This window comes from Diabrotica virgifera, chromosome 5 (assembly GCF_917563875.1).
Source record: "Diabrotica virgifera virgifera chromosome 5, PGI_DIABVI_V3a".
Taxonomy (NCBI): domain Eukaryota; kingdom Metazoa; phylum Arthropoda; class Insecta; order Coleoptera; family Chrysomelidae; genus Diabrotica; species Diabrotica virgifera.
This window is the reverse complement of record NC_065447.1, coordinates 168,989,938-169,016,400: the sequence shown is the minus strand read 5'-3', so window position 1 is coordinate 169,016,400 and position 26,463 is coordinate 168,989,938. Positions and strand designations below refer to the sequence as shown.

Genomic DNA, 26,463 nt, shown 5'->3' with positions numbered 1-26,463 from the left:
CAAAAGGTAACTAGCATCTCATTCCACATGCTAAAATAAGAAATCTCTTCAAAATACCAAATATTCTTTCAAACACAATTATTATTCTTGAAGCAATTTGTATGTACCAATGTCCTTAAACAGTTGAGGACTGTAGGTATATCCATTATTCCCCAATAATAAATTCTCCAGAAATTCCCCATTTTATATACCCATAATATGTAAAAGTATTTAACAATTCCTAAAATAGTACATATTTCTAATTTCACTTCCATATTTTAGGATAAGTTTTATGAGTATTCTTTAAATGCCAAAATAAAAACTTAATGTTTTACTTTTTTCAATGATCTTGTTTTCACTTTTTTCTTGTATCTTATTACAAGTATCCTTTATTTTACGCTTGCAAAAAGTCTAGTACATACTGGAATTGGTAATTTCGCAATAAACAATAATTTCGAAAGATGTGGCAACATTCCTTCAAAAAGTATGCAATACGCATACGCACGTTGTTGACAGCAATTAAAATGGTGGATGCGGTTTGAAATTGATGTCAAAATATCAGTTTTTTGAATGAGAAATACAGAAAAACTATAGCTCAGCGCGAAAAAATGTATAGAATGAAAAGTGAATAACAAGTCGTCAAAAATATACTGTGCAAATTTCGGACCAGTCCGAGTAGCCTTACTAATGTAGTAATTTACCCATACTCCTATACTAAATTTACAATCAAGATGCAGTAGAAATAAACAATCCAAGACACGTTAAATGCTACTAGGAGCACTCCCGAATCATAATTTACAATGTATAAACTTTGGAAGTCATGATTTGAGATTTACAATGTATATAGGTACATTATAAATTATGATGCGGGAGTGCTCCTAGTAGCATTTAACATATCTTGGTTTGTTTATTTCTACTGCATCTTGATTGTAAATCTAGTATAATATATCTTACCAGATTCTTCTACATCTTTAACTGGTGTCAAAATATTATCAACATCATTCGTATCTAACTTATCTAATCCTTCTATATTTTGATCAATTTCTTCTGTATATTCTTCTTGATCATCCCCTGCTACATTATCTTCCGATGTTTGTGTTTTCCCAGGTAAATAGAATCCAGTAACATCTGGATTCATTTCAAGAGCTTTATTCTCAGTAGTAACTTCAGCTTTTTGCATAACAGGTTCCATTCTTAGACCTTCAGTGCCACTCTTTTCTTTATGAAGTTGATAGGTAAGGGCCATTACTTTTATATCTGTTGCTGATAAACTGGGATAGTCTCCAGTTTTTTTGGAGAATTCCGTTATTATTGATATATTTTCAGGAAAGACATCTTGCACGATTAAATCGTATGGCAACACCACTAAACGTCTGAGCTGTCGCTTGTTCTTGATTTCATCTACTACTTCTGGACATGTTATCATTTTTTCTCCAACATCCTGTAATAAAAACATTTTATCAACTTGAATTAAACAGTTTGAGAAATACTCACCTGCAATGGTGCATTCTGTATAAAGGCTGTAGTGTCTACTACTAGGTAGCTTACTGGTTTTACTAAGTTATTGGTCATATTTTTTTAAACAATATTATTTTTATTACATGACAACATGTGACAACAATAAAAAGAATATAGGTTATGTTATGTTTTGAAAATGACAATTAATAATTATTCGATTATCATCGATTTAAAATGTTATCGATTATTTTTGTTTTATGCCATGAGCCAGGGAGACATTAAGGGCCGATTGTACATTGGTGGCTTAAGCCATGGCTTAGTTGAACCGGGTTCAATTTTGAGCGTCGGTTTAACTTCTTTCGGGTTGTTCAATGACGAGTTTAGTTAAGCCGAGGCTCATACAAATTTTGGTAAGGTTGGCAACGTAACGCATGCTTTTTCGATTAGAGGTTAAATCAATTCTCGTTATAAAATCAATTTTCATTTTCCCGCGATTTGTCTCTTGTTTAGCACGTTGTTTAGTAGTTGTTGAAATAATATTCTTTTATGTAATTAATATATTAGTTTTATCTGTATTTTCTTATTGTTTAGTTATTAATCATGAATTTAGTTTATTAGTTATTACTGTAGTTATTGTTTAATCCTGTAATTTTATTTTATTTAGATCTGGTGAGTAGGTATTCTTTTGTGTTAACCTTAAGTTTTATCTGTATTTTTAACGTTAATTTAAAGTTTATTAAGTAGTCATTAGTTTGCCTTAGTTATTCATATTAGTTTTTTAGTAGTAGTAGTAGTTTGTTAATAGTCATTAGTCATTTGTAATTCTGTAGTTTTGTTTTATTTACATAGTTCTTGTGAATATTCTTTTATATTAATATTTAGTTTTATCTGTCTTTATTAACATATTAAGTAGCCATTAGATTATTAAGTAGTCATACTTGATTCCTTTTAATCATTTTTTACCTTTAATTTGCAAATAGTTTTTATAGGTAAGTATATTATGATAATCTTGCAATGTGTTTATTTTTATAATGTGAAAAATTATTTTTAGAATCATTTATAATGGACTCAAAAAGAGCCCCAAACTTCACCTCGCAAGAGGAAAAAATATTAGTGGCTATGGTCAAAAAGTACAGCCATATAATAGAAAACAAAATGTCTAATGTAAATATTAGCAATCAGAAAATGAGAACATGGGCAAAAATTGAGGAAGAATTTAATTCCTCAGTCGGTACAAGTTTTCGCGATATTAAAGTACTTCGGAAGAAGTATGAAAACATCAAAAAGAGAACAAAGAGGAAGTTTGCTGACGAGAAATCCCATGTATTGGGTACAGGTGGAGGTTCGCAGATGGACACAAAACTTGACGATATAGATATGGATATAAAAGAAATTCTGGGCACCCGACTGGAAGGAAGGGCTACAGATAGATAGATAGATAGATACATTTATTTCCTTTTAAAATTTTACAATTTTATGGAAAGGGTGAGAACAAATATTTCGTTCCTTTTTTTTTTCCTTTTTTTTCCCTTTTCATCCCAAGAAACACACAATATGTTTATTTTAGGGATAAACAAAAGAAAGAAATAAATAAAAAAAAAAAAAAAAAAAAAAAAAACAACGAGTTATATAAGAATTAATTAAAGATACAAAGTATAATTTACGTATTTAACTATTCATTTATGATGAAAGACCTAAGTTTTAGAACATTCCAGATATAGCCAGCTATTATTTTAGCTGAATACACTGTAATGTTATTTAAGGTATGAGTTACAGTATCAATATCGGCTATATAATTAATGGATGATTGTTTCATACAAGAATATATTGGACAATCAAAAAGTATATGTTCAATTGTTTCTAACTCCTTATTGTTACAAATAGTACAGATTTCATTAGGATTAATTTTATATGTAGAATCCTTATAAGTGAACGTTAAGCAGAATGAATTACATAATCGAAGCTGTGCAATAGTTCTTGTAATCTGGATGGGCATTTTTAGGCATAAGTATTTTTGACTTAATTCGGAAAGAGCTAGGTGTTTATATAAGGGGAGAAAATTGGATTGCTGACAAAGAGAAATATCTAATTCTGAGAGCTTATTTTTAAATTTGATTAACAAGGCTTTTCTATTCAGTTGTAGGGAATGAAGGGAGAGATTATTCCAAATAGGTTCAGCATCAATAAAAGTAAAAAGTGATTTTACCTGCGCTGCCCAGTTATACCTGCTATCGGTCTCCATCAGTTGTAGTTGACGAAAAAAGCACATTTTGGGGTAACGGGAATCGTCCATCATATAAATTTTCTTTAACCAGTTTAGTGTCCACTTGAATATATTATACAAGAGTTTGACTCTGCCGCATTCCACTCTGACTATGTAACCGGGTGTGGATATGGGAAGCATAAGAATTCGTTTTAGGAATTGTACTTGAACTTGTTCGAGAACATCTACATAACGGAGTGCCCATACAGAAATACAATTGGAGATTGTACTTGTTACTAATGCATCAAAAAGTTGTAGCCTCGTTTGCATGCAGTCAATTTTAAGTTTAGCTAGAACAGGTATAAGTGCTCCAGTTGCTTAATTCTGTCACAGAATTTGTGAGAATGGATAATTTGTCCATAAGTAAATCAAACAGAATCCATAAGTACAGAATTTGATGGAGATGTCGAGGACCAGCCAGATGAGGTGTACAACAGTTATGTTGATGATGAGGCAGATAGTGAAAGTGGTATGTTGTATAAGATAGTATAAGTATATTTTAAACTAAATAATGCCTGTTTTAGAGGTACCAATGTTACATGGCAAATATGATTTAGAGTGGAACATGGTGGATTACATGTATGTAGATCCAAAACAATCCACTAGCAGTGGACCAAATATTAATACACCATCTACTAGTAGTGAACAGAACATGTTTGGTGAACCCTCTACTTGTAGCGGACTACAAATAAGTAAGTAGCAAGTTTAAAAAATAAATTTAACTTTGTTCATTACTTTATTTTGCTAAATTCTCTGGTTTAAATAATAAGATTACATCTACCGGTTCTGGCAAAAAGTCATTGCTATGCCAATACCATAAACAGTTTATAGTTTGGTGGGCAACAGGTAATTTATTTTCTGAATTATTACTCCATATTTGATTGTTATTAATATTTTTAACATTGAATAACTATTCTCTGGTTTTTCCTTATTTGTTTAATAAAGTCTGTAGAACTTTTATATAAAGAAATAAGTTCTAGAAAAAGAGGGAGCTAAAAGAAGAGATATTAGTTAGATTGAAATATTTTAATATTAGAGTTGTTCTATTGTTTGAACTTTTTTACTTATATGATTGATTTTTATGTAGCACATTTATAGTACTTACAATGTTTTCAAAACTTACAGGTAGCGACAGTACATTGACGAAAAGGGGGACACAAAAATTAAAAAGCATTCGATTAAAACCTGTGGTAATAGAAGAACCACCCACTAATAGCGGAGCGAAAATAAGTAAGTAGCAAGTTTAAAAACTAAATTTAACTTTGTTAAAGGTGTACATAATAACTGGTGTACATAATAAGATTACATCTACCAGTGCTGGCAAAAAATCATTGCTGTGTCAGTACACAAATTTATTTCCTGAATTGTTACTCATATAATTGATTGTTATTAATATTTTTAACATTGAATGACTATTTTCTGGTTTTCCTTATTTATAATTTACAGTAAATTCTTCCTTGTGGATATTTTCCTTATTTCTTTAATAAGTAGAACTTTTGTATAAACAAATAAGTTCTAGAAATAAAAGAAGCTAAAAGAAGTTAGATCAAGCATTTGATTGAAATATTGTATTATCAGAGTTGTTCTGTCGTTTGAACTTTTTGCTTTTATGATTGATTTTTATGTAGCACATTTATAGTACTTATAATGTTTTCAAAACTTACAGGTAGCGACAGTACATGGAGAAAGAGCGAGCCACAAAAACTAAAATCTAATCCGTCAAAGCCATTGGTGGTAGAAGATAGTAAGTTATTATTATAAATAATAGCTGTATGTACAGTAAAACCTCCTTTAACTGAATCCTTTTTAACCGAAACATTGTTTAACTAAAATGGCTGGCAGTTTCAATAATTTCGTCAATAAAAAGTACCTAAATTAAAAAAAAGCAATAAGTATTAAGGAAACTGAGTGTTTTTTAAAAAAAATCTATTTTCTTTTGTGTTTTCCTTTCATAACCATGTTTGCAGCTATACCTCTCCAATACTATGTAATTTTATAAAAGAAGAATACAAACAACAATGTTATTTTTAACTGAAATTCTTGTTACCCAAACAGCCTCCCCCCAATTATTTTGGTTATCGGAGGTTATACTATGTTAGTTTAATAATATTAGACTAGGAACCGGTATAGGTGAAATTTGCTAATCATTTTAGGCACAATAGGAGCCTATAACTAAATAGTACATCTTCCACTTCAGAATTCGTTATCAAAATACAAAACATTAATAAATAAAATTTTGTTTTTTGTAGCTTGGTAAAAAATTCTTCTACTAATTTAATTTTATCTGATTCATTCATATTGACAATTTATTTCATTAATTCTCTAAATTTTTGTTATTATTATTTTTTCTTAAAGTAGGTAATGAAATAAAAGACATTCTCACAATCAATACTGATTGTGAGAACGTCTTTTATTTCATTACTTACTGAGTAGGGGAGAGTTGGATAAAACGGGATAGTCGGATAAAATGGATACCTAGCCTAGAGACCCAACTAGTGCTGCTATCATTCAGACAATGACGAAAACTTGTTCTCAGTCGTCATTTTAACATTCTCAGTTCGTTTTACCTCGATGCCATTATTTGATGAAAAGTTGTTGTGTTTAGAATTGTTTGACTCTATTTTTTTGGTACTTTGTACTTTTAAGTGAGTTGTTTTCTACATTATATTGCCTACATATCTAAACATTTAATTCCGGTGACTATTACATTTAATTAAGCACTCTTTAACGAATATTCTCATGTGTAGTCTATCTAATTTTACTTTCACGTTTAGGCAGAAGCCATTTTTGTTTTGAAAAATGAAAATTCACGAGTTGGACAAAACGGGACACAAGTTGGATAAGACGGGATAGTTTTTTATGTCCTGTTTCATCCATCTATTTATTTGTTGACCTATTAATTTTTTAAATAGCAATAAAGCATGTTCTCATACTGCAGAAAAGAACAACATATTTTTATGTGACTTTTGTTCTGATATATGTACCTAGTCCTAAATAAAAGGTCTTATTTCCCATTTTGCAGTAAAACATAAAAAAGGCCTATTTTTAAGTTTCTAACTACTGAAGATATTGTTTTTTCAAAGGTAAATTTTGCTTTGCAGTCTTATATCTACGTAAATATACTTTTTAGATAATTTTATGCAAAAAATTAAATATTGTGAACCTATCCCGTTTTATCCAACCATGGTATGCTAAAACGGGATGTGCAGGACTTTAATAAATATTTTTTTTACTATTTTTCAGTCATTAAAAATAGCTAAAAATATGTTTTTTGTGTGCTTAAATAAATTATATACCTATAAAAAATAATACGATAATTTCTTTAACATTTTTTCTGTAATAAAAATAAACAAGAATGGTATCCCGTTTTGTCCAACTCTCCCCTACCTATATGGACTGACACATGCAACCCATTCATTATTGATTTTCTAAATTTTCAGGAAAACAATCCAAAGCCAGCACTATTACAACAAAGCTGTCACAGTGGGCAGCTGCAAAAACAAGTATAGAGGAGTTCAAAAGAACGCGCTTAGAAGAAGAGTATAAGCTCAAACTTGATCTCCTAAGACAAGAATCAGATGCAAGAGTGGCAATGATAAAAGAGGACCAGAAAGCTAAGACAAAATTAAGAATATTGGGCACACAGCCAAATTTGACAAAGGAGCAAGTCAATGAAATATTTAAGAAAATTTCTGATATGGAATAGATGTGTGTGGGTATACTTGGTTTTGTTTTAGTAGGAATATATATATTTTAGGCTTCTCTTTGATCCTCTTTTATTGGTATTCTCATACATATCTCTTTTGCTGCAGATTTTCCAAGTGTCTTGTCTAATTTTCAGTATTTGGATTTTTTCATCTCTCAGTTCATTCTGGAGATATGCTATTTTTCTGTGCTTTTTTTTTTCTCTTAGTGTGTAACCACACGTGTGTTTTCTCTTATGTGTAACCACACGTTGACTATTCTGGAGCTATTTCCTCATGGCATCAAATGTAAATTACTAATTTATTTGGGAAATAAGCCACAATTTAAGTTTGAAATTAAATTTTTTAGACGTTTTCCATTTCGGAACTCATCAAGTCTTCTAATAATTTAATTTAATCCGACGCGTTCATATTATTAATTATGATTTACACTTAATTTAATTAAGTAATTAGGAAAGTATTCATGCCTCTAACAAAATCTTGTTATATTATTGTCTACTTCTCTTTCTCCTCCATCAGAACAGTTTCATTTTCTAGCTTTAGTAATGCCATTGCAGCTTCCTCTTTTTCATCTAGTATGGGTAAATGGCATTGCAATATTGTGTAACACTGATGTTGCAATTATAATTCCTTTTATGCATTCTAGGTTTACCTTTATTCCAAGGACCAATAAAAGAAACTGCTGTTTCCATATCCCCAAATGTCCTTTCTATTGGATTCCTGGTTTCTAATTTGTGACTCTTAAATAAATTTTCAGCTGGTGATTGAATATTGAGTAAGGATGTTATCAGGTATTTATTGACTCCATAACCACTATTGCCAATCAAAAGATACTAGTCCAGTTCTTCACATTCTCTTCTTCTACATAACTTTATAGATATGTTATTATCAAAAGCACCCAAAAATGTTCAAGATTTTTTTATTCTAGGGAATTGGGTAGGGCATTTAAATAATTTGTAATGTAAATTAGTTCGTTTAATGATTAAAAAAGGTAATATGTATAAAAGTATTGTAAACATATAGTTAATTTTAGATTAATAATAAATTATATATTTCTATATATATATATATATATATATATATATATATATATATATATATATATATATGCGTATTTATTTACTGATATACCATGTATACTTAACATCAACCTGTATAAAACACAAGTTGCGTTAAAACAAACAAAACCAAAATTAGAATGAAACATTAAGTTTGAAAGTTAACTTATTTGGAAATCATACTGAAACCTTAATTTCTTTTAAAGGTTGTAATTGTTAACTATTTATAATGGGAAATAAGCCACAATATTATTAAAAAATGATTTTTATTTTAACGTTTCGACGCCCAAATCGGGTGCCGTTGTCAAAATACAAAATACTACTAACATAAACAAAAATGTTGTTGCTTAGTAAAAAAATTCTTCTAATAATTTATTTAATTTGACTCATTTATATCGGCAATTCAGATACATATTGATACATTTTAAAGTAGAAGACTTTAAAATGATATTGCCAATATTTATGAGTTGCGTTCCTGGGACGACTTTACTGAAAGATAGTTCATTCGATTACATGAAGTCAACCCCAACTCAAGAATATCCGTCACAAAAAAATCATAGCATGTGATCTGCCTTTAAAAAGACAACCACATGCAACGGTGACATTAAAATTCTCGCGTTAGAGATCTCATAGTAAATCATGAGGGAAAACCAGGAAAAACCTCGTGATACTATCCCGACATCGTAAGTATTTGGTCTTATATTTAATTTACTCTCAAAATTAATACCAAATTCTGACTTTACTATAATTTTGTTTAAATTATAAATAATATCAATAATACATGGATATATAAGTAATACTAAAATATAAAATATGTACTAACTCGACTATTGACTTACTAATTGTGGTATTTTCTTTCTATTGACTTCCTCTTTCAGTATGGGTATCCACATCCTACTGCATTCCACCGAGGAATTTGACAATTGGTTTCGTTTAGCATAATTAGAGCCGCTTCTTTGATTTTTCTCTTTTTACTATCTGTTTCTTTCAGGACTATACTTGAATCTCTCCACTGAACTCTATGTTCATTATCCCATGCGTGTTGACATATTTGAGATCTATCAAATTCTCTATTTTTAATATAAGATTGATGTTCACTTATTCTAACGTTTAATGGTCTTGATGTTTCACCTATATAAAACTGTTCGCATTCACAAGGTATTTTATAAATACAATTCTTTGTCCTTTCTTGTTCATTGTTAGGTTTAGTTTTAGATAGAATAGATCTCAATATGTTGGTTGTTTTGAATGTTGTTGAAATGTTGAATTAATTTCCTATTGTTTTAAGTTTCTCGGATAGTCCTTTTATGTATGGTATTGATATTTTCCTCGTATTATTTCTTGTGAATGTTGTAGGATCCCGTCCTATGTTGTTCTGTTCCATTCGATCCAATCTTGACAATTCCTTATTTATAAACGATAAAGGATAATCATTTTTTAATAAAACAGATGTTAAGACTTGTTTTTCTTCTAGAAATGAATTTTACAAAAACAGTCAACACCACAAAATAACTTACAGTAGGGGTTATTACAATAGCCAACTTGCAATGATAATTTATAAATAGTAAAGAGTCTGGAGTTCCCCAGGCAATAGCTCCTAATTGCAATTGGTTTTCTTATTTATTAGGTTAAAGAAAAGTTAAAATCAAAGTTATTAATACATATTATGTTTAAGAAAATATGATTTAAACAGGGTTTTTTCCTCATTTTATTTGTTTAAAATATAAAATAAAAAAACGCATGTTTAAAACATAAAAAATGTTTAAAATAAAAAAACATGTGTTTTTAAACATATTTTATTTGTTTAAAACATAAAATTTAAAAACAAAATAAAACATGTTTAAAACAAAAAAAAAGTGTTTTGTATAAAATTAAAAAACATGTTTTTTGCAACCCTGCTTTAAGTTAATTTTGACCATAGATTGTAGCATGAAACAATGTTGAAAATCTCAGTGTTATGAGTTCTTCTAGTGTTGCCATTAAAATTTATACAATCATTTGCCAAAAACTGTTACATTTTGAATATTGTACTATACAACTATGTTGTTTTTTATACTGAATTTTGTAATGACATATCCTATACATTTATAATGTATTAAAGGATCAATAAAATATGACAATGATTAATGTGATAGTTGGTTGTAGTAGTAGGTTGCGCTATATTTGATCCACATAAAAATCATAAAAAATCCTTTAAATTAAATGAAAAGCTTACAATATATACTGCAGAATTAATAGCCATATTAGAAGCTCTCCTGTATATAAGTAATATGAAAATTACAGCAGAATCATTTGCAATTTGTTCTGATAGTAAAAGTGCTATTATGAAAATAAAAAATATCCACCAAATCAGTAGTAGTTATATTTTGACTAATATAATTATTAAACTTCAAGAATTACAAACAAAAAAAATCAATGTATCATTAGTTTGGATTAAAGGACATTGTGGAATAAAAGAGAATGAAGAAGTGGACGAAGATGCTAAGAAAGGAAGTAGAACTGGAGAGCTTTTAAGTTATAAATGTCCCCACAGTGAAATTGCCTGCCACGTAAAACCCATAATACTAGCCGAATGGAGAGAAATGTATAGTAACAGTCCAAAGGGAAAATTTTATAAAAACATAGTTACCAAGCCTCCTGGCCAGTCTTGGTTCTCAAGACTGTCGGGAAGCAAGCGGTTTTTCTCTGTTTTGTGCAGGTTAAGGTTCAACCATGTTTTAACTCCCCAATACAAATATAAAATAAAATTGAGTGATTCTCCTAATTGTTCATGTGGAGAAGAAGGTACAGCGGAGCACATGATCCTAGGCTGTTCTAGAATAATAAACGAGGTTAAATTATTAAATGAAGAAATGGCCAAAATACCCAAAATCACCAGACCATATAACCTAACTCAACTATTAAGAGCAGAAGATTTCAATGTTTATCAAATTTTGTACAAACATATTTTATGTATTAGATTAAGTTTATAACCTATGTTTTTTTTCCTTTCGTGTTAAGCCCTATGCCTATCCGAGGTCCACCTGTCTCGTCTAAATGCTCTGATCGACCCCTGAGCGTCAAATTGTGTCCTAGTCTAATATCCCAAATTATATTGAAAAAAAGACAATGAAAAATAAAAAAAAAATATCAAAAAAAAATATATATATATAAAAAAAATAAATAAATAAATAAAAAAAAATACATAAAAAAATGATAAAAAAAAATCAAAATGAAAAGAAATAATTCCAAATAAAAACAAAAATCGTTGAAAATTAGATATAGGTATATAAAATAGTTCTTTGTAAAATTGGAGCAGGATTGTGATTGGATACATACCTGAACAAATCAGTAGAAAGCAGGAAGCACTCCTTTAGAGCTTCCGCATAAATAATACAAATAATCCCAAAAAGGTAAGATGGCGAATGGACATTGACTCCGAAGCCAATAATGCTCAAACACACACACACACAATGTGATAGTTTTAAAATTAAAAAATGTAGTTGAGAAAAAATTAGCAAATAGACTAACTACCTATGTCTTAAACATTTATCATCTATACTATCACCTTAGAACATACTAGATGGCAGATTGTAACTTTTCGTTTGTTATTTACATATTTCCAAAAATGTTAAGGATTAAATACAATCCCATTCCCAAGTATTGTCTTTTATAAATAATTTAAATTAACTTAACTTAAGTAATACTAATTAAATTAACTACCTTACGGGGTTACATAGGTCTTACGGGTGAAAAAATGACCTTTTAAAAAAATTATATCTCAAAAACTAAAAATTATTTTTATTTATAATTGGAACATGTAAAAGTATAGTACCTAAGGTACTCTCAAAAAAATGTTTAGCCAAAAATATTTATTTTTGTAGAGTTGACTGTAATTTTTAGACAACAGCCCTTTCTTTTGCAGTAGGCAGCATAACTAAGTCCAGTCTCATCTGAAATCAAAAAGTTTCTTGTAGTTTATAGTATTCTCTGGCTAGTGAATGAACGAAGGAATTAAAAAAATGAAATTTGAAGATTTTACATAATAAACACATTTTTGACCCCAATTTTTCTCATTTTTTTTTAAATGACCATTTTTATAAAACAAAAATAACTTCATCTAATAAAAATTCCTTCGTTTATTCACTAGCCAGAGGTATAAACTATAAGAAACTTTTTGATTTCAGATGAGACTGGACTAGTTATGTTGCCCACCGCAAAAGAAAGGGCTGTTGTTTAAAAATTGCAGTCAACTCTACAAAAATTAATATTATTGGCTAAATTTTTTTTTGAGAGTACCTTAAGTAAGTACTATACTTTTACGTGTTCCAATTATAAATAAAAATAATTTTAGTTTTCGAGATATAATTTTTTTTAAAAGTACTTTTTTTACCCACAAGACCTATGTAACCCCTTAATCTACCATTTAACCAAACTCAAAAGTAATTCCTAATTAATACTAGCAAAGTAATTTTACACTAGTCGACAAAAAAACAAAAAAATGCGACTGATGTTAAAATGGCTGTACCGGAGAGTTTAAAGCGTCCTGAATGCGAATTCAAACACTAAAATTTTCCACCACGTATAAATTTTGAATTATCTTCTTCTTAAGGTGCCGTGCATTTCTGCTTAGGGGTCCACGCATACATTGTCTTGTCAGGTGAAATGTTAGATGTTGAGTTAGAGAATGCACCAAATATTGCTGTTTATTATAAAAATTCTTTTATACTATATACACATAAGTTCAGAACTAGAAACAAAAACCATAGTAAGTCTTTTGTACACAATTTTCTGCCTATCCCAATTTTCCCATAACACTATGTGGATTACTACAAACACACATATTTTATCCTGCTTAGTAAAAAACTAGGATAGCTCCTGGTTACGGTTCCTAAATATTGTAAGTTTTACTGGCTAGTAAATTCCATTAAAAAAATCCATTATTGTAATGTAGAACCTAGAGTTTGTTAAGCATTTTTGTTTGTTTGTTTGTCTTTTGGGCAAGTGAAGGTCTCGAACTAAATCATGTAATTCGGCTTGTTGGATGCAATAAGGTGCTTTTTCGTCGCTTTCGGGAAAATAAGAATAATTCTTTTCTGATACATCATCGGGTTAACTTTTATCGCCATACATTTCCAAATCTTCTTCCCAATTTGCCGGGGGTCCTGGAACTGGTAAACCTTCTCCATGGAAAACCGGTTTTATTGCTGAGATAATATCTGGATATTCAATTGTATGCTTGCCTTTCCTTGGAAACCCAGACACTTTTGTCATGCAGAAGTAACAGTGGTTAAAACGGTTTAGAACTATAATAAGTTTAAATGAGTAGTTTTACTGATTAAGGATTACCTTTGGTTTATTCTTTATTTAAATGTTATGTGTTATTCGTAGATATTCCAGTGTTGTCAAATTATGCACAATTTTTAGGAAAAACGTTAATTTGATAACATCACTCACCGATATATTACAAATGACTGTTTTAAAAAAAATTAGTAAAATACTCATAACTCAAAAATCGTAACTCATTTTTTTTTAAATCATAACTCAAAAATCTTACGTGTTAGAAACTTTTCATCATCATATTCATATTCAGAGAGCAAAAATTAACAAAACACCATTTTGCATTCCAGTCGCAAATTGGTTGTAAACTAGTGTTATTATTTAATCCTATATCCTTAAGAGGAAACAGCGATCAAGAGGTAGCAATAAACGTGTTCCAAGACTGCGGCTCTAATTTTGAATAGTTTGTCGAGATATTTGGTACACATATTCGTAAAATAATAAAGAATAGCGGTACAGAGCCCAATTTTAGAAATATGTTAGTATATGGAAATTACTCTACACATAAATAAAATATTGAAAAAAGGAGCCTGTACCGCCATTAAGAAAGACAAAAAAATACACTTACTTCAAATAAACTTTTTTACCCCATACCTAGATTTTGTGTAATCTTGGAACTACTAAAAATAGATTTTTTTATAACAAGAAATCGAATGTCCCTGACTTGGCAACATTTTGCGCCTATGTGTATAAAAATTATTGTTTTTGATAGTATAAACCTCAGTGTCGAATTACCGACGCACTGTTGCCTCACTTTTGAAAGTTCGCAATATTGGACCACGTTTGTTGCCACCTGTTGATCGCTACTGTATCACCTTAATTTAATAAATTAGAAAAATATTCATGAACAAGTTGATGTCTTGTTATATTGTTGTCTATCTCTCTTGCTCCTCTATCAACAACAATTTCATTTTCTACATTGGCTAAGGCCATCGCTGCTTCCTCTTCTTCGTGTAGTACGGGTAGGGGGTCATTAAATAGCATTGCAATATTGTGCAACACTGATGTTGCAATTACAATTGCTTCTACCCGTTCTAACTTTACCCTTATTCCAAAGACCAATACAGGAAACCGCCGTTTCCATATACCAAATGTTCTTTCTATTGGATTCCTTGTTCTGATTTGTGCCTCATTAAACAGATTTTCTGCTGGTGATTGAGGATTGCCTAAGGGTGTTATAAGGTATTTTTTGATGCCATAACCACTATCACCAACCAAAAGATACCTTCTATAATGATCCCTTTCTAAATCGGCTCTTAACCTAGAATTGTTGAATATGGTCGAGTCATGTGTAGAACCAGGCCACCGACATACTATATTCTGCATTCTGCACTGTGCATCACACACTACTTGGACATTTAAAGAAAAAAATCCCTTGCGATTTCTATAAATTTCCGCTTCTTGTCCACCAGGTGAAGAAATTTTTATGTGAGTGCAGTCAACAGCACCAATGCATCTTGGAAAACGGCTTATTTTGTAGAACTCTCTACTAATTGTTCTCATCTCACCTTCCCTTTGTGGCATTTTAATGAACTCCTTGTTGAGACTGGCAATTGCTCTGGATACTTTCTGGATAATTCTGCAAGCTGTTGATTTGTCAATGCCCACAAAATCAGCCACAACTTGGAAAAAGGAACCCGTCGCGTAAAACCTTAAAGCAACAAAAACCATGTCTTCAGAACATACAGCATGGTTCCTAAAAAGTTGTAAATTTCAATTAATAACCAACATATTATTTCCCATTGTTTAAAGTTCTTACCTATCAGTTTGATTTTTTATCTGATCAGCAATTTTATTGTGTAAATAGCGAACTGCATCTTTAGACAGTCTAAATCTTTGCAGAAATTCAGTATTATTCCATTTTAGAAAATGATCTTCTCTGCGTCTAAATTGTTTCTGTCTTCTCCTTCCTTCAACAATATTTAACAATTCTAAAAAATCTTCATCATCCGTTAAATTTTCAATTTCAATTGGATTCATTTAAAAAAAAAATACAAACAAACTCACAATGAATTTGACAATGACAAAAATGTGAGGTTAAAAATCCTTGAACCAACGTTAAACCGCCGAATATCGACCGCTCAGCTGAACCCGGGCTTAAACCGAGCTCAAGCTTAAACTTTGTATGTACAACGCACTTCTTGCCCTGAACTCGGTAATGGCGCTGAGCCGGCGTTGAACTTCGATTGTACAACCGGGCCTAAAGGTCTGTTCCTTTGTTTTTTAGTGTTACACTCATAGAGTTATATATTAGCATAGAGAGAGTGTCATTCAGAGCGAAGTGACGACACCATCTTTTTTATTTGGATTAGTGCTGTTTCACTCTTACGCATAGTAAAGCTGCTACAGTTGTCCTACTCTTCCGTGCCTATGTTCACACTGAATGTCATCATAGATTTTTGATACAATGTGTTAGAAAGAGATGCAGCAAACCAGTCCATGAGATCTTGTCGTCAGGAAGCGCGGAAGGTAGGCTCCCTCTATGTTAATATATACCTCTATGGTTACACTTTTGAGTGAAGTGTAAATTCTATGGACATTTGAGTGTAAATTACAGCGGATGTGACAGCGGCTCATGACAGCGGACAGTATTAAACGAAAATTATCGGTGTGCCAATCAAGCAAAGGGACAAGGAACTTCCGAATATGGCCTAACTGGGGGCACATAACATAACCTAATCCTAATATTTACAAAGAATATCCTGCTTGTTTTTATTTTTTATTGTCGATTGTGCAGCGAAATTGTGATAGCAAATCAAATATAAAGTAGTTTATCGCCTACAGAACTGAATTAGTCCATAGCAGTTATCAGTTTGCAAGTAGCAAGGGCTTTCTTGATAAGCTTATACATGTAACTTGTATTGTTGTAAATTGTGGGAGTAGGGCAGAGAGGGAAAAGTCTTATTTTGTACTGTTCCCAAGGCTCCCCATGCAATACATTTAAATGAATTATCCAAACATAGCCGGGGACAATGGATAAAAGCAACAAGAACAGATATAAGGGAACTAAAATTAAAATATGAAAAGTAAACATTTTATAAGTGGTAAGTTTAATGTAATTCAATTAATAAGGATTTTAAAGGTCTACAATAATAATAAAGATGTGATAATTCAAGCTTAATTATTAGGAAAGCCAGCCATGTTTCACTTCCATGAAGCAGAGAAGGGAGGTATATAATATACTGTCGCTTTTGTCTTCTCACTAATTTCTCTTTTGCTAATGAAACCTGTAGTGAGGGAGTGATATAATCGTGATGTTTTAGCAATTCTGTTGTTCATTTTTTTTTGCATTTTTTGTCTATTATAGTTTATAAATATTTAAAATCGTTCATATGTTCTACCTACTAAATTTCTGTCTAGGTTTATATGGATTTCTCTCGGTGTCTTGGAAATAAGTAAAGTTTTGGTCTTTGCTAATTTTATTTTCATTCCTTTGTCTGCAAGTTCTCTCATCTATAAATTTAGGTTGCTTTGTAAAGATTTCTCTGAACTTGGTATCAATGGAAATATTTAAATTACTCATAAACTACTTGAAAGAAACAAATATAATCATTTAAGTGAAATACGTATAAATATAACAAAACTAATAAATTGAGGTAAAAATAAAATAAAAATCTGTGGCTAACGGACTCGCATCCAAGCCATTTTTTCACACACACACACACACTTGGTATCAATGCAATGTCATCTGCAAATACACATTTACTCAGAGTTATACTTTTTAATCAATGGTAACCTAAATCTAATTTTCGGGACTCTACTGCATTTTTTTATTGGTTCATTCATATATATATTATAATGAATAGCAGTAAGCTTAAAACTCCACCTTGCCTTACTCCTTGTGTATTAGCAAATTTGTTTGATTCACAGTTTAATGCTCGCGCAATGTTCCAGTACATAAATTTTACTTGCATCAATTAGTTCTCCTCCAACATCGAACAGTTCAAGCCCTTTCCAAATGTGATGTCCGGGTACCTTGTCAAAGGCTTTTTCCATTATCTTATAGTAAAGATATGATCTTGGACACTGTGCCCGGTCAGAAACCTTTTTGTGCATCGTCTAGTTGATGTTCCACTTTCTTTCTCAGTCTCATCTCCAGTGTTCATTCATAAATCTTAGCCAGTACACTTAGCATGAAAATACCTTGATAATTTGAACATTACTTTTTTACCTCCCTTTTTTAGCAGAAGAGCCATAACTGCTGTTGCCCAATCTTCTGGGATGCGTTTCTGTTTCCAAATTGTTATCAGTAATTTGTGTAAGTAGTGTAATGCAGATTCCCCCATATATTTCAACAATCTTGTTTTGATATATTATCTATTCCTGCCACTTTACTATTTTTCATTTTTGCAATGGCTTCCGTTAATTCTTCCATTGTTATTTCATTACTCAACTCTTTGAAATATTTACTCCATCTATTAACTCTATCTTGTGGTTGGGTAAGTGTTTCTCCATTTTTATTTTTTTTTATTTGCACGACAGTACTACCTGATTTACCTGTCATTTTTTCAGACCTTTATAGAACAATTTTTGGTTTGTCCTACTACTGTCTTGCTCCATCTTTTCTCCAAATCTCTCCCACTGTTCCAATTTAGCTTTTTTAACTTTTTCTTTCACAAGCTTCCTTGCTTATTAACTGTTATTTTCTAGATAAGCTCTCCATGGTACTTTCTTTTCTTTCACAGCTATTTTTATCTCTTCGCTCCACCAACTAGTCCTTTTTTTTTTGACTACTTTTATTCAATAAAAATATTAAAATACTCTTGTGATAGTGAAGAGACAGTTTATGTTTCCTTTCGATCCAGAGGCGATACACAATTTCCAGACAGTTGTTTCTGCCTTACGGCGTCCCCAGTGGAGCTGCCTGCACACCTCTGAATCAAAACGAAATCAAATTGTCTATTTAAGTGGAATTTCAAAAATAGTTATCTACTATTAGGATGCTTCAGCGATATCTCTTAAAGAAAAGAGAAAAGTCCCAGATACAAAATTCACTATTAAAATAGTAAATAATTATTTAAATCTGAAACTTTTCTTATTGGAACCCCTTTCTGGTACATCCTTAATCTCTTTTTGACTTTTACAATTTCGGACTTTGAATTATCTTTCTGATCTTTTTTCTAGATTAATGAAAGCAGAATGTAACTGTATACTGCAGAGTCCTTTTCCCTTTCTTTATTCATCATCTCTTGTCTTATAAATTGTAAAAGTCAGAGATTAAGGATGTTACCAAAAAGAAGTTCCAATAAGAAAAGTGTCAGATATAAATAATTATTTACTATTTTTATTTTAATAGTGAATTTTATATCTGGGACTTTTCTTTATTCTTGTGATACTTTCCACATTTTTATGATTTTTTTATGGTACACAATGTAGAATTTTTATTTATGTCTTTGTTTTAGGAACAACCACCAGATATTTAAAAGGTATAAAAAGAAGAAACTGCTGGAATTTCAAAACAAATGTGTTTGACTAGTAAAGATTTGGATAAATAACAGGAGTTACTTTGGGCTATAGCTACGTGCAGATTTATTTCCTTGTGGCTTCCTATGTTAATTCTTATTAATTATACACTTAAATATGTTTTTAGTCTCAGGAAGATTTTATATTTGATTATTTTTGAATAAACATTATTATTATTACCTTAATTTCCATTAAATAAATTAACTGTAATCAATAAAGTAATCGTTTAATTGTTAATAAATTATCAAGTATGATTCCCAAATATTTTATTTGTTTGACACCTTCTATGGGCTGATTGTGAGATTATAGTTAAGGTACCAAGGGTATTATAAGGATAATAACACTTGAGGTCAATGGTGTATATACTGAGGACCTTTGGCCTGAGGGATATAAGTTGACTGAAAGCGATATTATCGTTAATACCCGTGGTGCCTTCAACATTTAATGTCCGACTAAATTATTTTTTATAGGCAAAAAATTGAAGGAATTTTGAATTAATTAGTTTTCAAATAAGTACATTTACCAGCAATAGTCGTAACGTAATTGTGGTAACCATAGTTTTACTTGGGTTGTTATTTGTTAACTTGACAGTATTTAACTAGTTATTTAAATTTAATACCCTAGGGCGTAATTTTTCAAAATAATGCCCTAGAGCCTAGGGCATTATATCATACTTAACTGACTTCAAAATCATGTCATTATTTATCAAACTGACTTCAAAACCATGTCATTATTTGTCAAATAATATACCAGTCGGACATTAATATTATTACAGTAGAACCTCGATTATCTGTCAGGGCACCAGACCAAGGGTATGACGGAAGGGAAAAGACGGTTAACAGAACATTAAAAAAAAAATAAAAATTCATAGTACAACTCTCAAATTTCATTTGTATGGTTTGTTTGACAATATAAGAGGGATTTGTGTTCATACAATCGAATCAATTTAAAATATTCTGAAATTTGTGTTTGTTTTACTGCTGCTTCATATTTTGCGACGGCTGAATTTCTTAATCGGCATAAGGCATAAGATCATGCAATCTACTTTATTGGCTTCTTCTTGTTGAGAATACCACTCGATGAATAATTGCATATGCGATGCAGCTTCTCTAGATTATTTACGCAAATCTTTGTCAGTTACAATAGGTTCATCAATATAGCTACAGTCAAGCTTCCTTGTGTCCAAGCATCAATATAGCTACTGTGTCAGCTTCCGAATAGGTTTGGTCCGCCTTTGTTGCCATTTCAATGAGTTCTTTATCTGTCAGCAATGGATAGCCGTTTGGGTCCTCATCACAAATCAAATTACCTTTTTTTTTTATTTTTTTGCATTTAAATGATTGCTAATGTATAACTCAATACAACTTCTGTATGTACCCTGACGGTTAACAGAGGTGATGGTTAATGGAGAGACTGATAATCGAGGTTCCACTGTACATGATTTCGAAGTAAGTTATATTATAATGCCCTAGGGCGTTATTTTTCAATATTTATTTTGAAAAATAATGCCCTAGCTAGGGTATTAAATTCAAATAACTAGTTAAATACTGTCGAGTTGACACAATTACGTTACAACTGTTGCTGCTAAATGTACTTATTTAAAAACTAATTAATTCAAAATTCCTTAAATTTTTTTGCCTATAAAGAATAATTTAGTCAGACATTAAATGTTGAAGGCACCACGGGTATTAAAGATAATATCGCTTTCAGTGAATGTTTATCCCTTTAGACCCTTTTAACCCTTAAGATTGCTATCTAAAAAAAATACCAAGAAACTTTACAGAATCAACGATACTGATCTGGCTGTTATTAACACATTCACAGACACACTTTAGATGTAGACACATCTTATGGAGTAAGTGGCTTCATATGCAGTTGTGTCTGTGAATGTGTTAAGAGGTAATGATTGACGAGCTCCTGTATAGGATAATGCTACTGTCTTTTGTTAAAAAAAGGTAAATTAGAATCGGACCAGGTTTTTATCGTGAGTAGATCAGAAGGTATAGTAGCAATATTTGAGTTGCTCCAAGTAATACTGGTATCATCAGCAAAAAGAAAATTTTTTCCATTAATTTTTAAACTAGGGATGTCATTAATAAACGTAAGGAAAAGTAGAGGACCTGATACTGAACCTTGTGGTTTGTAGAGGACCCCACATACAATATTTTGGAGACTAGAGTCTGTATTATTTGCTCTAACCAGTTGTTTCCAACTATCCAAGTAAGATTGAAACCAATTCAAAGAAATTCTTCGAATTCCATAGAAATTTAGTTATTTTTATCAAAATTTCATGATTTACACAATCAAAAGCTTTGGCATAGTCACAAAAAACAGTGGCAGTGTGAAGATTATTGCTCAGTGCTTGATAAACCTCATGTAGTACAGAAAACATGGCATCAGCAGTACATTTATTATTTAAAAAGCCGAACTTTTGTAATAAAATGTTGTTTTCAACAAGAAAGGACATAAGTCATGCTTTTATGAGTCTCTCAATAATTTTGGAGTACCGGTAGTAATGCAATAGGTATATATTTGCAGGAATTAGATTTTTCACCACCCTTATGAAGAGGAATAATGATAGCTGTCTTTAGGTACTCTGGAAATTTACCTTTCTCAAAAGAATCATTAACCCTTAACTACCAGTGTTGCCAACTGTAAAACTAGCTATCCACTAGATCCAACCTTTAAAACCACCAGAAAACCACTAACAAAAAAATGGTCCTACACTCATAATCGCTAAATTTTCCACTAATTTTTTTTTTGTTTTGTTTTGGGAAAGAAAATAAGTACTTATATTAAGTTATTAGTCTCCTTTATTATGTAGGTAATAAAATTGAAATAAATTTGTAGTAAATTAACATTAATAAGTAGATAGAAAAGAAACATAAAAAATATTTAGTAACGAGGACTATTCTAAACCATTTCTTCTTCTTCAGAAGAATCATTTATGTCTGCACCATCATCTTCAGTTTCGGATTGCTACGATTCTTTGGTACCGATTTGTTTTATAACGCTTACTGGAATCTCATAGTCATTGCAGCATTTTCCCTCCAACCTCAAACCACAGCGTACTCTTAATATAGCAGTTAAAAGATTTAACTTAATTCTATTCCTCTGCTTGTTTTTTATTACATTCATACTGCTAAATAGTCTCTCAACATCGGCATTAGAATGAGGCAGTATTAGTAGAGTAAACGCAAAAGTCGCTAATTCTTCAAACCGCGATTCTCCTTGAGCGTCTTTGAAATGCAATACTTCATTCCAAAATTTTTTTGTGTTTTTAGTCTCATTCCATTTCAATAAATGAATTTGATGCCACTGATCATCGACTCTTGCTATATGTTCTGCACTTTTATTGAACTGAGCCATTATGTCAGTTAGTGGTTCTTTATTGTGATTAAGTGCTTGTTCAACACTTATTCGGGATATTTTTTTCATCAGTGTCAAATTTTCTGGTAACCTATTTTTGATTTCTTCAATTAGATTTACTATAAATGTCATGCACCGATGCCGCATCATTTCTTCGTCTTCCCGTGGTAATCCTTTTTCTCTCATTTCAAGAATTTGATTTTGAAATCGGAATCCAAGATAACATTTTTGATCCAAAAAATCACGAATATTTTGAGTAAAAATATTAAATTTATTCGTAGGTAACGTAACCTTGTGGACCAACATATTTATCAAGTTGATCAACTCTTCACACAATTTGGTGTGGTCCGTATCTGTTGACTCGAACATTTTATTTACTCGGTTTATTTCAATAAGAATTGGATATAAAAATGAAATATATGCGTAATTCATCTCGTTCGCATACATAGAGTGCAATAACTCAGCCGTGTGACATCTTTCATGTACTTTAGCTATGGAAAAATGTGTTTTTAGCTCTAGCCATTGCGTGTATATTCTCGATACAGCAGATTCGATTGACAACCACCTTGTCTGGCATGCTTGAACTATTTTTAGCGGTTTCTGTCCATCGTTGATGGTTTCGTATAATTTTTTATAAAGCGATTGTCTGGAAGACGAGCGACTAAACCAATCATATGTTTCCCTAATTAAAAACTCCAAATTTCTCGGTAAAAATTCTTTTGCAGCAGCTGAAACAGCCAATTGCAAGGAATGGCACAAGCAACGCACCAAAATCAGGTGTGGTACTTATTCCTTCAATTTGGCATAGACTCCGTTATTCACTCCAACCATCACAGAAGCGTTATCTGTACCAATTCCCATTAAATTTTCAAGTCGGAGATCGAATCGTTTGATCGTTTTCTTTATCGTAGAAACAATGCCTTCAGCATTACACTCATGAATTTTAACAAGGTCTAGAAACGTGGATACTATTTTTTGGTGTAATTTACTGTAATAAATAATTATCAAACCCAAGTATTTATGCACAGTAATATCTGTAGATTCGTCAATTATTAGGCTAAATGGTTGATCTTTAAAATCTTTTTTTAGAACCTCGGTGAAGTGCAGTGCTAACACATTTTTTATAATCGAGGTGCATTTAGTTCGGTGCAGTTGAACTTTTTCGATATCTTTTTAGTGATTATTATTGTATACCTCTCCTAAATGGTCAACGACACGTATACTAGTATGCATGGCTGTAAATAATGCAAGTCTGGCTTCTTGCTTTTTTTTACTTCCAATGGGCTCTGGCTTGAACGGAATCTTAGGCTGCGTAGTTATAACCTGAAACAATTTAGTTATTTAGTGTACGGATAGACGATAATTACCTATATATTTAAAATATAAAATGTTCCCTTTTAAATTTGTATTACCGCTGTATCATAAATGGTTTAAAATATGTAAAAATATTAATACTTAAATTATTGTTTTGTTTTAAATTTTGGAAAATAATAAAGCCGTTCCTGTGTTTCGCGCTGGAGCTAACACGGATCTGAGAGTTGATCACTCGCAAAATGGCGGCATGGGAGAGTGTCCTTGCAGTTAGATTTATTGTGGTGTGTTCTTAATAAATAAATAAATCCTGATATTATCCATATTATGTATTTCAAGAAAATAATTATTTTTATTTATTAGTGAAAAAAAGTGCTCAGTCCTGACCAATAGGGCTTTTCATTCACAGTCATTTGTTTCGAGCTCCTGTCATATGTCGTATAATCCGTGTATATTAATATTATACACAGATTATACAACATATGACCGAAGCTCGAAACAAATGACAATCGATGAAAAGCCCTATGAATAAAGGCCGCGTCTCACTATCAAATAATTTGATCAAACAGTTTGAGCAAATTTGACGTACTTGAGGAAGTACGTCAAAGTGACGTCACAATTGCAGTTTTTTTGAAATTCTAAAAATCTGTGCTCTCACTATCAGTCTAGTTTGATCAAATTTTTTGTATTGAGTTGTCTAACTTGTTTGTACTTTATTTAAAATTAAAATTTTTCATTATTATCCACAATGAACACTCAGGATGTGACGTCACTAGCTGTCACTTTCAGTTTGCTCAAACCAGTTTGATCAAATTATTTGATGGTGGGACGCGGCCTTAAGTAACCAATAAAAAGCAGTTATTTACCTTTTTATTTTGTTGATGCTTCTTTGACATCCCATGAGATTTCAAATCTCCGTAGTGACTCCTTAAAGTTGTACCACAAAATTTACATTTCGCTTCTTGACCGGTAGTACTTTCAATAACTTGTAGCCAATCTTTTAAATGTGGGTCTTGAAGCCAAGAATCCCGAAAATGTTGTCTATATTGTGGTTTCGGCATAGTTACGTTTACGTATCAATATCAATAAACTCACAAGTCGCAATGATAAGATAACCACTGTGGCGTTTCTGGCGTTTCACTGTTGTTCATTTCATGACGTTCATGTCATATTTTACGGCCACACCCATATTTTATATCCTAACAGATTTCTTTCCTAATAAATAGTACCTAATAGAATTACAGAAAGCTGTAATAGATGACAATTTGAAAATTTTACAGTTTTCTGCAATTTTATATACATATACTATCCGTACAAGAGATAGCGCTACCTTGGAAGCATAATGTGTGAATAATTGAAACTGAAATTTACTAAACCACTAGAAAATTCCACCAGCCACTAAACGCAATATTTTGCCACTAAATCGTGGCTCAAAACCACCAGTTTTAGTGGAGAATCCACTAAGTTGGCAACACTGTTAACTACAGACATCCGGTATTTTTTACCGGCGGGCATTCCCAAAATGTGGATTTCGTGGTAACCTCACAACTTACAAGTTCATGTGTCTCTGTACCTCTCGGGCAGTTTGTATAACAATGCTAGTCAAAGCGTGTATTGTGTATTGTCAATATTTTCTTTTCTGGTACACATCAAAAATCTTAACTGGTAAAAATTACCGGATGTCTGTGTTAAGGGAGTATTTTTATATGAGTACTATATTTGTAAATCTGAAATGTTTACATTATTTTTTTGTGCTTTTGGGGAAAAAGTAAAGAAATGGACTGTGGAAGACATCCTGGACCTTCAATGAAGGTTAAATTTGAAGATAAAAATTTTGAGGCCACTTTGCAAAAATGGAATTGCCATTTAATTTTATTACAATTTTACCCCTTGCAGATTTTTTTCATGGATGTAAAAAATTTTCGTGGATGCTATTTTATATTTCCTTTGTGATTCTATGTTACGTTTATTTGTTAAAAAAAAGTTTAAATTTTTGTCCATAGCATTTATGGCCGTTTGTTTCAATAGACCAAAAATGTTACCAAAATTCTGGTTTAATAGATTATTCTTCAAAAATATTGTATTATATTATTAAAATCACTCATTTTACCATTTTTCCCATATCTAGAGACTCCATAAAACACATAATGCAAAACGTTTTTGTTTTTTATTATTAACTTTATATTTTGACTCTATTTTATAATGACCGGTAAAAAATACCGGGAGTCTGTAGTTACGTGATAATATTGGGATGTCTGTAGTTAAGGGTTAATTGGCGAGATGAGGACACAAGGATCTACAGATCGAGCGAGTCTCGTAAATTGCACGGCTTCGAGCCACGCTTCACACAACCATATTTGCGTACTTGTGTTTTGGGTTGTGTGGTCGTGCTCTGGTCGATTGGAGTTATAATTTACCAAATTTAAATATAATCGTTTCTACTGATTCATAATATCAAAGAATACATATCTCCCAAGAACCGACACAAACGGATTATCTATGAACTAAATTTTTATGCGCATGTGCCAGATCGGCCATT

At 31.3% G+C, this 26,463-nt stretch overlaps 4 protein-coding genes and 1 long non-coding RNA gene across 6 annotated transcripts in view; 3 read left to right on the top strand and 2 right to left on the bottom strand.

Annotated features, from left to right (window-relative positions):
- The window catches only part of LOC126884543 (RNA-binding protein NOB1), a 40,436-nt gene extending 38,802 nt beyond the window's left edge, over positions 1-1,634 (bottom strand). The window contains exons 1-2 of the mRNA XM_050650499.1: positions 1,474-1,634; positions 934-1,420 (exon numbers count right to left, since the gene is read on the bottom strand). Coding sequence (XP_050506456.1) covers positions 934-1,420; positions 1,474-1,551 — 565 coding nt within the window. The 5' untranslated portion in view covers positions 1,552-1,634. The remainder of the gene's footprint in view (positions 1-933; positions 1,421-1,473) is intronic.
- Positions 1,635-2,499: 865 nt separating this feature from the next.
- Positions 2,500-2,871, top strand: LOC126885525 (myb/SANT-like DNA-binding domain-containing protein 3). The gene has a single exon (XM_050652106.1). It carries the CDS (start codon positions 2,500-2,502, stop codon positions 2,869-2,871), a length of 372 nt encoding a protein of 123 aa, XP_050508063.1.
- A 1,325-nt stretch (positions 2,872-4,196) lies between these two features.
- Positions 4,197-8,842, top strand: LOC126884542 (uncharacterized). Its single transcript, XM_050650498.1, has 4 exons — positions 4,197-4,392; positions 4,826-4,930; positions 5,367-5,444; positions 7,141-8,842. The coding sequence occupies exons 1-4, from the start codon at positions 4,212-4,214 to the stop codon at positions 7,404-7,406; spliced, it is 630 nt and encodes a 209-aa protein (XP_050506455.1). The 5' UTR covers positions 4,197-4,211; the 3' UTR covers positions 7,407-8,842.
- A 7,181-nt stretch (positions 8,843-16,023) lies between these two features.
- LOC126884541 (uncharacterized) lies at positions 16,024-19,423 on the top strand. The gene is made up of 2 exons (XR_007698085.1): positions 16,024-16,825; positions 19,184-19,423. It is a non-coding gene; the product is annotated as an uncharacterized LOC126884541 (long non-coding RNA).
- A 2,572-nt stretch (positions 19,424-21,995) lies between these two features.
- LOC126884540 (uncharacterized) lies at positions 21,996-25,105 on the bottom strand. 2 transcript variants are annotated; one of them, XM_050650497.1, is made up of 2 exons: positions 24,791-25,105; positions 21,996-23,936 (listed from the first exon to the last, which is right to left on the bottom strand). In XM_050650497.1, exons 1-2 carry the CDS (start codon positions 24,983-24,985, stop codon positions 23,787-23,789), a joined length of 345 nt encoding a protein of 114 aa, XP_050506454.1. In that variant the 5' UTR covers positions 24,986-25,105; the 3' UTR covers positions 21,996-23,786. The 2 variants fall into 2 exon arrangements, with proteins under 2 accessions (XP_050506454.1, XP_050506453.1); XM_050650496.1 differs by having other exon boundaries at positions 22,006-23,936; positions 24,791-25,093.
- Positions 25,106-26,463: the final 1,358 nt, after the last annotated feature.

What these genes read in the sequence shown, in the direction of transcription:
- LOC126885525 (XM_050652106.1), top strand. Translation starts at nt 2,500, where the DNA reads ATGGACTCAAAAAGAGCCCCAAACTTCACCTCGCAAGAGGAAAAAATA.
- LOC126884540 (XM_050650496.1), bottom strand. Translation starts at nt 23,060, where the DNA reads ATGTATGCGAACGAGATGAATTACGCATATATTTCATTTTTATATCCA.
- LOC126884542 (XM_050650498.1), top strand. Translation starts at nt 4,212, where the DNA reads ATGCCTGTTTTAGAGGTACCAATGTTACATGGCAAATATGATTTAGAG. An exon ending in TTGTAGCGGACTACAAATAA is followed by an intron (nt 4,393 to 4,825) that starts GTAAGTAGCAAG and finishes CAAAACTTACAG; the next exon opens with GTAGCGACAGTACATTGACG. An exon ending in TAATAGCGGAGCGAAAATAA is followed by an intron (nt 4,931 to 5,366) that starts GTAAGTAGCAAG and finishes CAAAACTTACAG; the next exon opens with GTAGCGACAGTACATGGAGA.